The sequence below is a fragment of the Ascaphus truei genome, chromosome 4 (genome assembly GCF_040206685.1).
Source record: "Ascaphus truei isolate aAscTru1 chromosome 4, aAscTru1.hap1, whole genome shotgun sequence".
Taxonomy (NCBI): Eukaryota; Metazoa; Chordata; class Amphibia; order Anura; family Ascaphidae; genus Ascaphus; species Ascaphus truei.
Genome location: NC_134486.1, coordinates 9,390,868 through 9,403,399, shown reverse-complemented (window position 1 = coordinate 9,403,399; position 12,532 = coordinate 9,390,868). Strand labels below are relative to the sequence as shown.

The 12,532-nt window shown below is 56.3% G+C and overlaps 1 protein-coding gene across 1 annotated transcript in view; it reads right to left on the bottom strand.

The window, feature by feature from the left end:
• The window catches only part of LOC142492218 (DNA (cytosine-5)-methyltransferase 3A-like), a 112,583-nt gene that overhangs the window by 63,173 nt on the left and 36,878 nt on the right, over positions 1-12,532 (bottom strand). Inside the window, exon 10 of the mRNA XM_075594887.1 lies at positions 11,257-11,336. Coding sequence (XP_075451002.1) covers positions 11,257-11,336 — 80 coding nt within the window. The remainder of the gene's footprint in view (positions 1-11,256; positions 11,337-12,532) is intronic.

The following is a 12,532-nucleotide window of genomic DNA, read 5'->3' as shown; positions in this document are numbered from 1 at the left end:
CGGCCGGTAACCATTCTCACATTGCACGGCCGGTAACCATTCTCACATTGCACGGCCAGTAACCATTCTCACATTGCACGGCCAGTAACCATTCTCACATTGCACGGCCAGTAATCATCCTCACATTGCACGGCCAGTAACCATTCTCACATTGCACGGCCAGTAACCATTCTCACATTGCACGGCCAGTAACCATTCTCACATTGCACGGCCAGTAACCATTCTCACATTGCACGGCCAGTAACCATCCTCACATTGCACGGCCGGTAACCATTCTCACATTGCACGGCCAGTAACCATTCTCACATTGCACGGCCAGTAACTATTCTCCCATTGCACGGCCGGTAACCATTCTCACATTGCACGGCCAGTAACCATTCTCACATTGCACGGCCAGTAACCATTCTCCCATTGCACGGCCGGTAACCATTCTCACATTGCACGGCCAGTAACCATTCTCACATTGCACGGCCGGTAACCATCCTCACATTGCACGGCCAGTAACCATTCTCACATTGCACGGCCGGTAACCATTCTCACATTGCACGGCCGGTAACCATCCTCACATTGCACGGCCAGTAACCATTCTCACATTGCACGGCCGGTAACCATTCTCACATTGCACGGCCAGTAGCCATTCTCACATTGCACGGCCGGTAACCATTCTCACATTGCACGGCCGGTAACCATCCTCACATTGCACGGCCAGTAACTATTCTCACATTGCATGGCCGGTAACCATTCTCACATTGCACGGCCAGTAACCATTCTCACATTGCACGGCCAGTAACCATTCTCACATTGCACGGCCAGTAACCATTCTCACATTGCACGGCCGGTAACCATCCTCACATTGCACGGCCAGTAACCATTCTCACATTGCACGGCCGGTAACCATTCTCACATTGCACGGCCAGTAACCATTCTCACATTGCACGGCCAGTAACCATTCAAACATTGCACGGCCAGTAACCATCCTCACATTGCACGGCCAGTAACCATTCTCACATTGCACGGCCAGTAACCATCCTCACATTGCACGGCCGGTAACCATCCTCACATTGCACGGCCGGTAACCATCCTCACATTGCACGGCCGGTAACCATCCTCATATTGCACGGCCAGTAACCATCCTCACATTGCACGGCCGGTAACCATTCTCACATTGCACGGCCGGTAACCATCCTCACATTGCACAGCCGGTAACCATTCTCACATTGCACGGCCAGTAACCATTCTCACATTGCACGGCCAGTAACCATTCTCACATTGCACGGCCGGTAACCATTCTCACATTGCACGGCCAGTAACCATTCTCACATTGCACGGCCAGTAACCATCCTCACATTGCACGGCCGGTAACCATTCTCACATTGCACGGCCGGTAACCATTCTCACATTGCACGGCCGGTAACCATTCTCACATTGCACGGCCGGTAACCATTCTCACATTGCACGGCCGGTAACCATTCTCACATTGCACGGCCAGTAACCATTCTCACATTGCACGGCCAGTAACCATCCTCACATTGCACGGCCAGTAACCATTCTCACATTGCACGGCCGGTAACCATTCTCACATTGCACGGCCAGTAACCATTCTCACATTGCACGGCCGGTAACCATTCTCACATTGCACGGCCAGTAACCATTCTCCCATTGCACGGCCAGTAACCATTCTCACATTGCACGGCCAGTGACCATTCTCACATTGCACGGCCAGTGACCATTCTCACATTGCACGGCCAGTAACCATTCTCACATTGCACGGCCAGTGACCATTCTCACATTGCACGGCCAGTAACCATTCTCACATTGCACGGCCAGTGACCATCCTCACATTGCACGGCCGGTAACCATCCTCACATTGCACGGCCAGTAACCATTCTCACATTACACGGCCGGTAACCATTCTCACATTGCACGGCCAGTAACCATCCTCACATTGCACGGCCAGTAACCATTCTCACATTGCACGGCCAGTAACCATTCTCACATTGCTCGGCCAGTAACCATTCTCACATTGCACGGCCAGTAACCATTCTCACATTGCACGGCCTGTAACCATTCTCACATTGCACGGCCAGTAACCATCCTCACATTGCACGGCCAGTAACCATCCTCACATTGCACGGCCAGTAACCATTCTCACATTGCACGGCCAGTAACCATCCTCACATTGCACGGCCAGTAACCATTCTCACATTGCACGGCCGGTAACCATTCTCACATTGCACGGCCGGTAACCATTCTCACATTGCACGGCCGGTAACCATTCTCATATTGCACGGCCAGTAAACCATTCTCACATTGCACGGCCGGTAACCATTCTCACATTGCACGGCCAGTAACCATTCTCACATTGCACGGCCAGTAACCATTCTCACATTGCACGGCCGGTAACCATTCTCACATTGCACGGCCAGTAACCATTCTCACATTGCACGGCCGGTAACCATCCTCACATTGCACGGCCAGTAACCATTCTCACATTGCACGGCCAGTAACCATTCTCACATTGAACGGCCAGTAACCATTCTCACATTGCACGGCCGGTAACCATTCTCACATTGCACGGCCGGTAACCATTCTCACATTGCACGGCCGGTAACCATTTTCACATTGCACGGCCGGTAACCATTCTCACATTGCACGGCCAGTAACCATTCTCACATTGCACGGCCGGTAACCATTCTCACATTGCACTGCCAGTAACCATTCTCACATTGCACGGCCGGTAACCATTCTCACATTGCACGGCCGCTAACCATTCTCACATTGCACGGCCAGTAACCATCCTCACATTGCACGGCCAGTAACCATTCTCACATTGCACGGCCAGTAACCATCCTCACATTGCACGGCCAGTAACCATCCTCACATTGCACGGCCAGTAACCAGTCTCACATTGCACGGCCGGTAACCATCTTCACATTGCACGGCCAGTAACCATTCTCACATTGCACGGCCAGTAACCATTCTCACATTGCACGGCCAGTAACCATTCTCACATTGAACGGCCAGTAACCATTCTCACATTGCACGGCCAGTAACCATCCTCACATTGCACGGCCGGTAACCATTCTCACATTGCACGGCCAGTAACCATTCTCACATTGCACGGCCAGTAACCATCCTCACATTGCACGGCCGGTAACCATTCTCACATTGAACGGCCAGTAACCATTCTCACATTGCATGGCCGGTAACCATCCTCACATTGCACGGCCGGTAATCATTCTCACATTGCACGGCCAGTGACCATTCTCACATTGCACGGACAGTAACCATTCTCACATTGCACGGCCGGTAACCATTCTCACATTGCACGGCCAGTAACCATTCTCACATTGATAGACTGTGAGTAGCTTACAGGCCATACACTTCTTTAACTCACGCTGCGCTGGGAAAGCCATGTAATATGGCTGGTATAAGTTTATAGGAATTGATGTTAAAATGGATAAGAAGCCCAAAGTGACACCTTGCTGTGACTGCTCATTTGCATGTCATTACCTAATACCTGGCTGCAGTTGAAGCATTGTATGCTACGAGATAATGGGGGAAGGCCGGGTGGTGGGCCTGCCTGAGATAATGGGGAAGGCAGGGTGGTGGGCCTGCCTGAGATAATGGGGGAAGGCAGGGTGGTGGGCCTGCCTGAGATAATGGGGGAAGGCCGGGTGGTGGGCCTGTCTGAGATAATGGAGGAAGGCGAGGTGGTGGGCCTGCCTGAGATAATGGGGGAAGGCAGGGTGGTGGGCCTGTCTGAGATAATAGAGGAAGGCAGGGTGGTGGGCCTGCCTGAGATAATGGGGGAAGGCAGGGTGGTGGGCCTGCCTGAGATAATGGAAAAAGGCAGGGTGGTGGGCCTGCCTGAGATAATGGAGGAAGGCAGGGTGGTGGGCCTGCCTGAGATAATGGAGGAAGGCAGGTTAGTGGGCCTGCCTGAGATAATGGAGGAAGGCAGGGTGGTGGGCCTGCCTGAGATAATGGGGGAAGGTGGGGTGGTGGGCCTGCCTGAGATAATGGAGGAAGGCGGGGTGGTGGGCCTGTCTGAGATAATGGAGGAAGGCAGGGTGGTGGGCCTGCCTGAGATAACGGAGGAAGGCGGGGTGGTGGGCCTGCCTGAGATAATGGAGGAAGGCAGGGTGGTGGGCCTGCCTGAGATAATGGAGGAAGGCCGGGTGGTGGGCCTGCCTGAGATAATGGAAAAGGGCAGGGTGGTGGGCCTGCCTGAGATAATGGAGGAAGGCAGGGTGGTGGGCCTGCCTGAGATAATGGAGGAAGGCAGGTTAGTGGGCCTGCCTGAGATAATGGAGGAAGGCAGGGTGGTGGGCCTGCCTGAGATAATGGGGGAAGGTGGGGTGGTGGGCCTGCCTGAGATAATGGAGGAAGGCGGGGTGGTGGGCCTGTCTGAGATAATGGAGGAAGGCAGGGTGGTGGGCCTGCCTGAGATAACGGAGGAAGGCGGGGTGGTGGGCCTGCCTGAGATAATGGAGGAAGGCAGGGTGGTGGGCCTGCCTGAGATAATGGAGGAAGGCCGGGTGGTGGGCCTGTCTGAGATAATGGAGGAAGGCGGGGTGGGGGGCCTGCCTGAGATAATGGGGGAAGGCAGGGTGGTGGGCCTGTCTGAGATAATGGAGGAAGGCGAGGTTGTGGGCCTGCCTGAGATAACGGAAGAAGGCGGGGTGGTGGGCCTGCCTGAGATGATGGAGGAAGGCAGGGTGGTGGGCCTGCCTGAGATAATGGAGGAAGGCAGGGTAGTGGGCTTGCCTGAGATAATGGAGGAAGGCGGGGTGGTGTTCCTGTCTGAGATAATGGAGGAAGGCGGGGTGGTGGGCCTGCCTGAGATAATGGGGGAAGGCAGGGTGGTGGGCCTGTCTGAGATAATGAAGGAAGGCAGGGTGGTGGGCCTGCCTGAGATGATGGAGGAAGGCGAGGTGGTGGGCCTGCCTGAGATAATGGAGGAAGGCAGGGTGGTGGGCTTGCCTGAGATAATGGAGGAAGGCGGGGTGGTGGGCCTGTCTGAGATAATGGAGGAAGGCGGGGTGGTGGGCCTTCCTGAGATAATGGGGGAAGGCAGGGTGGTGGGCCTGCCTGAGATAATGGGGGAAGGCGGGGTGGTGGGCCTGCCTGAGATAATGGAGGAAGGCAGGGTGGTGGGCCTGCCTGAGATAATGGGGGAAGGCCGGGTGGTGGGCCTACCTGAGATAATGGAGGAAGGCAGGGTGGTGGGCCTGCCTGAGATAATGGAGGAAGGCAGGGTGGTGGGCCTGCCTGAGATAATGGGGGAAGGTGGGGTGGTGGGCCTGCCTGAGATAATGGAGGAAGGCGGGGTGGTGGGCCTGTCTGAGATAATGGAGGAAGGCAGGGTGGCGGGCCTGCCTGAGATAATGGAGGAAGGCAGGGTGGTGGGCCTGCCTGAGATAATGGAGGAAGGCAGGGTGGTGGGCCTGCCTGAGATAATGGGGGAAGGTGGGGTGGTGGGCCTGCCTGAGATAATGGAGGAAGGCGGGGTGGTGGGCCTGTCTGAGATAATGGAGGAAGGCAGGTTAGTGGGCCTGCCTGAGATAATGGAGGAAGGCAGGGTGGTGGGCCTGCCTGAGATAATGCGGGAAGGTGGGGTGGTGGGCCTGCCTGAGATAATGGAGGAAGGCGGGGTGGTGGGCCTGTCTGAGATAATGGAGGAAGGCAGGGTGGTGGGCCTGCCTGAGATAACGGAGGAAGGCGGGGTGGTGGGCCTGCCTGAGATAATGGAGGAAGGCAGGGTGGTGGGCCTGCCTGAGATAATGGAGGAAGGCCGGGTGGTGGGCCTGTCTGAGATAATGGAGGAAGGCGGGGTGGGGGGCCTGCCTGAGATAATGGGGGAAGGCAGGGTGGTGGGCCTGTCTGAGATAATGGAGGAAGGCGAGGTTGTGGGCCTGCCTGAGATAACGGAAGAAGGCGGGGTGGTGGGCCTGCCTGAGATGATGGAGGAAGGCAGGGTGGTGGGCCTGCCTGAGATAATGGAGGAAGGCAGGGTAGTGGGCTTGCCTGAGATAATGGAGGAAGGCGGGGTGGTGTTCCTGTCTGAGATAATGGAGGAAGGCGGGGTGGTGGGCCTGCCTGAGATAATGGGGGAAGGCAGGGTGGTGGGCCTGTCTGAGATAATGAAGGAAGGCAGGGTGGTGGGCCTGCCTGAGATGATGGAGGAAGGCGAGGTGGTGGGCCTGCCTGAGATAATGGAGGAAGGCAGGGTGGTGGGCTTGCCTGAGATAATGGAGGAAGGCGGGGTGGTGGGCCTGTCTGAGATAATGGAGGAAGGCGGGGTGGTGGGCCTTCCTGAGATAATGGGGGAAGGCAGGGTGGTGGGCCTGCCTGAGATAATGGGGGAAGGCGGGGTGGTGGGCCTGCCTGAGATAATGGAGGAAGGCAGGGTGGTGGGCCTGCCTGAGATAATGGGGGAAGGCCGGGTGGTGGGCCTACCTGAGATAATGGAGGAAGGCAGGGTGGTGGGCCTGCCTGAGATAATGGAGGAAGGCAGGGTGGTGGGCCTGCCTGAGATAATGGGGGAAGGTGGGGTGGTGGGCCTGCCTGAGATAATGGAGGAAGGCGGGGTGGTGGGCCTGTCTGAGATAATGGAGGAAGGCAGGGTGGCGGGCCTGCCTGAGATAATGGAGGAAGGCAGGGTGGTGGGCCTGCCTGAGATAATGGAGGAAGGCAGGGTGGTGGGCCTGCCTGAGATAATGGGGGAAGGTGGGGTGGTGGGCCTGCCTGAGATAATGGAGGAAGGCGGGGTGGTGGGCCTGTCTGAGATAATGGAGGAAGGCAGGGTGGTGGGCCTGCCTGAGATAACGGAGGAAGGCGGGGTGGTGGGCCTGCCTGAGATAATGGGGGAAGGCAGGGTAGTGGGCCTGCCTGAGATAATGGAGGAAGGCCGGGTGGTGGGCCTGCCTGAGATAATGGGGGAAGGCAGGGTGGTGGGCCTGTCTGAGATAATGGAGGAAGGCGGGGTGGTGGGTCTGCCTGAGATAATGGGGGAAGGCGGGGTGGTGGGCCTGCCTGAGATAATGGGGGAAGGCGGGGTGGTGGGCCTGTCTGAGATAATGGAGGAAGGCGGGGTGGTGGGCCTGCCTGAGATAATGGGGGAAGGCGGTGTGGTGGGCCTGCCTCAGATAATGGGGGAAGGCAGGGTGGTGGGCCTGCCTGAGATAATGGGGGAAGGCGAGATGGTGGGCCTGTCTGAGATAATGGAGGAAGGCAGGGTGGTGGGCCTGCCTGAGATAATGGAGGAAGGCAGGGTGGTGGGCCTGCCTGAGATAATGGGGGAAGGCGGGGTGGTGGGCCTGTCTGAGATAATGGGGGAAGGCCGGGTGGTGGGCCTGTCTGAGATAATGGGGGAAGGCCGGGTGGTGGGCCTGCCTGAGATAATGGGGGAAGGCAAGGTGGTGGGCCTGTCTGAGATAACGGAGGAAGGCGGGGTGGTGGGCCTGCCTGAGATAATGGGGGAAGGCAGGGTGGTGGGCCTGTCTGAGATAATGGGGGAAGGCAGGGTGGTGGGCCTGTCTGAGATAATGGGGGAAGGCGGGTGGTGGGCCTGCCTGAGATAATGGGGGAAGGCAGGGTGGTGGGCCTGCCTGAGATAATGGGGGAAGGCCAGGTGGTGGGCCTGTCTGAGATAATGGTGGAAGGCGGGGTGGTGGGCCTGTCTGAGATAATGGGGGAAGGCGAGGTGGTGGGCCTGCCTGAGATAATGGGGGAAGGCGGGGTGGTGGGCCTGTCTGAGATAATGGGGGAAGGCGGGGTGGTGGGCCTGTCTGAGATAATGGGGGAAGGCGGGGTGGTGGGTCTGCCTGAGATAATGGGGGAAGGCAGGGTGGTGGGCCTGTCTGAGATAATGGGGGAAGGCGGGTGGTGGGCCTGCCTGAGATAATGGGGGAAGGCAGGGTGGTGGGCCTGCCTGAGATAATGGGGGAAGGCGGGGTGGTGGGCCTGTCTGAGATAATGGGGGAAGGCGAGGTGGTGGGCCTGCCTGAGATAATGGGGGACGGCGGGGTGGTGGGCCTGTCTGAGATAATGGGGGAAGGCGGGGTGGTGGGCCTGTCTGAGATAATGGGGGAAGGCGGGGTGGTGGGTCTGCCTGAGATAATGGGGGAAGGCAGGGTGGTGGGCCTGCCTGAGATAATGGGGGAAGGCAGGGTGGTGGGCCTGTCTGAGATAATGGGGGAAGGCGGGGTGGTGGGCCTGTCTGAGATAATGGGGGAAGGCGGGGTGGTGGGCCTGCCTGAGATAATGGGGGAAGGCAGGGTGGTGGGCCTGCCTGAGATAATGGAGGAAGGCAGGGTGGTGGGCCTGCCTGAGATAACGGAGGAAGGCGGGGTGGTGGGCCTGCCTGAGATGATGGAGGAAGGCAGGGTGGTGGGCCTGCCTGAGATAATGGAGGAAGGCAGGGTAGTGGGCTTGCCTGAGATAATGGAGGAAGGCGGGGTGGTGGGCCTGTCTGAGATAATGGAGGAAGGCGGGGTGGTGGGCCTGCCTGAGATAATGGGGGAAGGCAGGGTGGTGGGCCTGTCTGAGATAATGAAGGAAGGCAGGGTGGTGGGCCTGCCTGAGATGATGGGGGAAGGCAGGGTGGTGGGCCTGCCTGAGATAATGGGGGAAGGCGGGGTGGTGGGCCTGTCTGAGATAATGGAGGAAGGCGGGGTGGTGGGCCTGCCTGAGATAATGGGGGAAGGCGGTGGGGTGGGCCTGCCTCAGATAATGGGGGAAGGCAGGGTGGTGGGCCTGCCTGAGATAATGGGGGAAGGCAGGGTGGTGGGCCTGCCTGAGATAATGGGGGAAGGCGGGGTGGTGGGCCTGCCTGAGATAATGGAGGAAGGCAGGGTGGTGGGCCTGTCTGAGATAATGGGGGAAGGCGGCGTGGTGGGCCTGTCTGAGATAATGGGGGAAGGCGAGATGGTGGGCCTGTCTGAGATAATGGAGGAAGGCAGGGTGGTGGGCCTGCCTGAGATAATGGAGGAAGGCAGGGTGGTGGGCCTGCCTGAGATAATGGGGGAAGGCGGGGTGGTGGGCCTGTCTGAGATAATGGGGGAAGGCCGGGTGGTGGGCCTGTCTGAGATAATGGGGGAAGGCCGGGTGGTGGGCCTGCCTGAGATAATGGGGGAAGGCAGGGTGGTGGGCCTGTCTGAGATAATGGAGGAAGGCGGGGTGGTGGGCCTGCCTGAGATAATGGGGGAAGGCAGGGTGGTGGGCCTGTCTGAGATAATGGGGGAAGGCAGGGTGGTGGGCCTGTCTGAGATAATGGGGGAAGGCGGGTGGTGGGCCTGCCTGAGATAATGGGGGAAGGCAGGGTGGTGGGCCTGCCTGAGATAATGGGGGAAGGCCAGGTGGTGGGCCTGTCTGAGATAATGGTGGAAGGCGGGGTGGTGGGCCTGTCTGAGATAATGGGGGAAGGCGAGGTGGTGGGCCTGCTTGAGATAATGGGGGAAGGCGGGGTGGTGGGCCTGTCTGAGATAATGGGGGAAGGCGGGGTGGTGGGCCTGTCTGAGATAATGGGGGAAGGCGGGGTGGTGGGTCTGCCTGAGATAATGGGGGAAGGCAGGGTGGTGGGCCTGCCTGAGATAATGGGGGAAGGCAGGGTGGTGGGCCTGTCTGAGATAATGGGGGAAGGCGGGGTGGTGGGCCTGTCTGAGATAATGGGGGAAGGCGGGGTGGTGGGCCTGCCTGAGATAATGGGGGAAGGCAGGGTGGTGGGACTGCCTGAGATAATGGAGGAAGGCAGGGTGGTGGGCCTGCCTGAGATAATGGAGGAAGGCGGGGTGGTTGGCCTGTCTGAGATAATGGGGGAAGGCGGGGTGGTGGGCCTGTCTGAGATAATGGGGGAAGGCCGGGTGGTGGGCCTGTCTGAGATAATGGGGGAAGGCGGGGTGGTGGGCCTGCCTGAGATAATGGGGGAAGGCGGGGTGGTGGGCCTGCCTGAGATAATGGAGGAAGGCCGGGTGGTGGGCCTGCCTGAGATAATGGAGGAAGGCGGGGTGGTGGGCCTGCCTGAGATAATGGAGGAAGGCAGGGTGGTGGGCCTGCCTGAGATAATGGAGGAAGGCCGGGTGGTGGGCCTGTCTGAGATAATGGAGGAAGGCCGAGGTGGTGGGCCTGCCTGAGATAATGGGGGAAGGCGGGGTGGTGGGCCTGTCTGAGATAATTGAATGTGCTCAGTTATACAGTAAGTGGTATTTTTTTATTAGGAACAAGGATGGAATAGTACCTGTGTTTTCAGCCCATTTCTGGATTTAAAGCTGAATGAGATATTGTAGTTGGATATACAGTGTAGATGTATAAATGTGAGACCGTGGTGCAGTGCAGACAGGTAACATGTTTCCATGTGTTCTCCCTTGTTCTGCAGCCACATTATTGATGTAATCAGTGAGCTGATCGCTCTGATCTCATGTTTTTAATGTAACCTTCCGCTGAAATCTGTGCCCCTGTTTTCCCTTAAGAAAATCACAGGCGGAGCACAGAGACTGAAATAAACAGCAAATAAACATATTCTCTCCTCGTATTGTGTTACAGAGTAATATCCATCTGATGGCTACAAAACTTCTTACAGTTACTGAAAAGTAACACATTTTGCCCAAATTTACTGCATTGTGTTATAAATCCACAAAACTTCTCCCGGCCCACTCAGCGGCGGATTTCACGTATATACGCCGGTCGCCTCCTTTCTGCCGCCCACCTCCTCCTCCTTTCCATTCGCAGCGTCCAATGACGCCACGGAAGTCACCAAATTGACGTCACACGGTGTCTCGTCGCCATGGTAGCGCGACGTTATTTGACGCCGCGACATCACGTTGCCATGGCAACGAGACGCCGTGTGACGCCAAGTTGGTGACGTCCGTATTCGTCAATTGACGCTGCGAATCGAAAGGAGGAGGAGGAGGGCGGCAGAAAGGAGACGGCAAGGAGGCGCCCGGCGTATGTAAGTGACTTCCCATCAGGCCTGATAGGCCCAAGAGCGCGGCGCATGTATATGGGGGCGGGCATTTTTTGCCGCTCCCAAATATTGCCACCCAAGGCCCGGGTATAATGGGAAATCCGCCACTGGGCGCATTGACTCGAATGGTGATGTGTATTCCAGTGTCGGGAGGTGTCTTATGGAACCGCACTTAGTAAACATGGGCCAATATGTATAATACATTTTAGTTCTCCGTTTGGCAGCAGCTTTCCTACCCATTCTCTCTCCTCCCCCAAACCCTTCCCCCTTCTCCCCTCTGGTGACATTACCTTGCAGTTTTGGCACATTCCCCCGATAAACAGCGGGTGCTCCAGGGTGGCGTTCAAACTTCCACAGGAGATGCAGATATCTGGGGGGGAAAGAGAGAGAAAATAATAGGGGCGGTTCCTGCTTTCGGATTCAACGAGAAACACACCTCAGCTTTAACAGCCCAACTATTCCGCTAACCCAAAGCAGCGCACACTGCCCGCGTCTCAGGAGCCGGCGGGCAGGGAGTGGGGGCGCAGGCTTTAAAGGCCGGGGGGCAGCGGATCAGCTCATGAAGAGACCCCCACCGGGCTCAGCTAATCTTAAAAGAAAAAATTGACTTGGAGATTGCAGCTTTAATTGATGTATAGGTGATGCAGCCTTAATTGATGTATAGGTGATGCCACTTTAATTGATGTATAGGTGATGCCGCTTTAATTGATGTGTAGGTGATGCCGCTTTAATTGATGTATAGGTGATGCCGCTTTAATTGATGTATAGGTGAAGCACAATGGTTGAGATGGCCTAAGTTTCGATACGAGGTATCAGAGCTCTATCCTGCGTTACCACCTAGTGACGTGAGTGGCAGATAACACAGGATCGAGTTCTGATGCTCCTTATCGGAGCTTCGGGAATCTCCCCCAATGACTGCAAGATATGTTTAGTGCCCTCTTGTGGTGAGATGGAGAACTGCAGAAGGTCTTTCTCTGGTTAATTACTACACCTGCCGTAAAAATGAAAACTTGTTCTCCAATTTTAGGGTGGTGTCTTTGCCTCAAACTTACACTTGGAAATCAGACAAATCCCTAGAATGTGTTAGAAGGATTAAAGCACCTTTAACCTGTACAGCCCTCTCCCATCTTAAACCCTTCCCCCTAATCTATCCCTGTGATGGATTGGATAAAATGCCTATTTCTTCATCTGTAATACTTTGCTATGATTCCTTACTCAAAATGACTACCGCAGTTACCCCTCCCTTCAAGTAAGGAAGATGGCACCGAGGAATTCCCCTCAAATGCTGATGTGTCCAAAAAACCTGCAATAACAGGACCATAAACTGCAACAACAAGACCATACAAGGAAAAGACACAACAAGAACCAATGAGATACTGACATGTGTATTTACACACAACCTTTAGACCTGAGAGAGCTCCTTTTGCATACAATCCCCCAATGCAGCCTCTGTATATGAACGTGGTCTGTAGGAATAAAGTCAGACATTATCATACTGAACGTGTGTCAGCGTGATTTTTTCTCAGTGCACGCATTACCTACGTAGGAAAATAATCTGGACGGGGA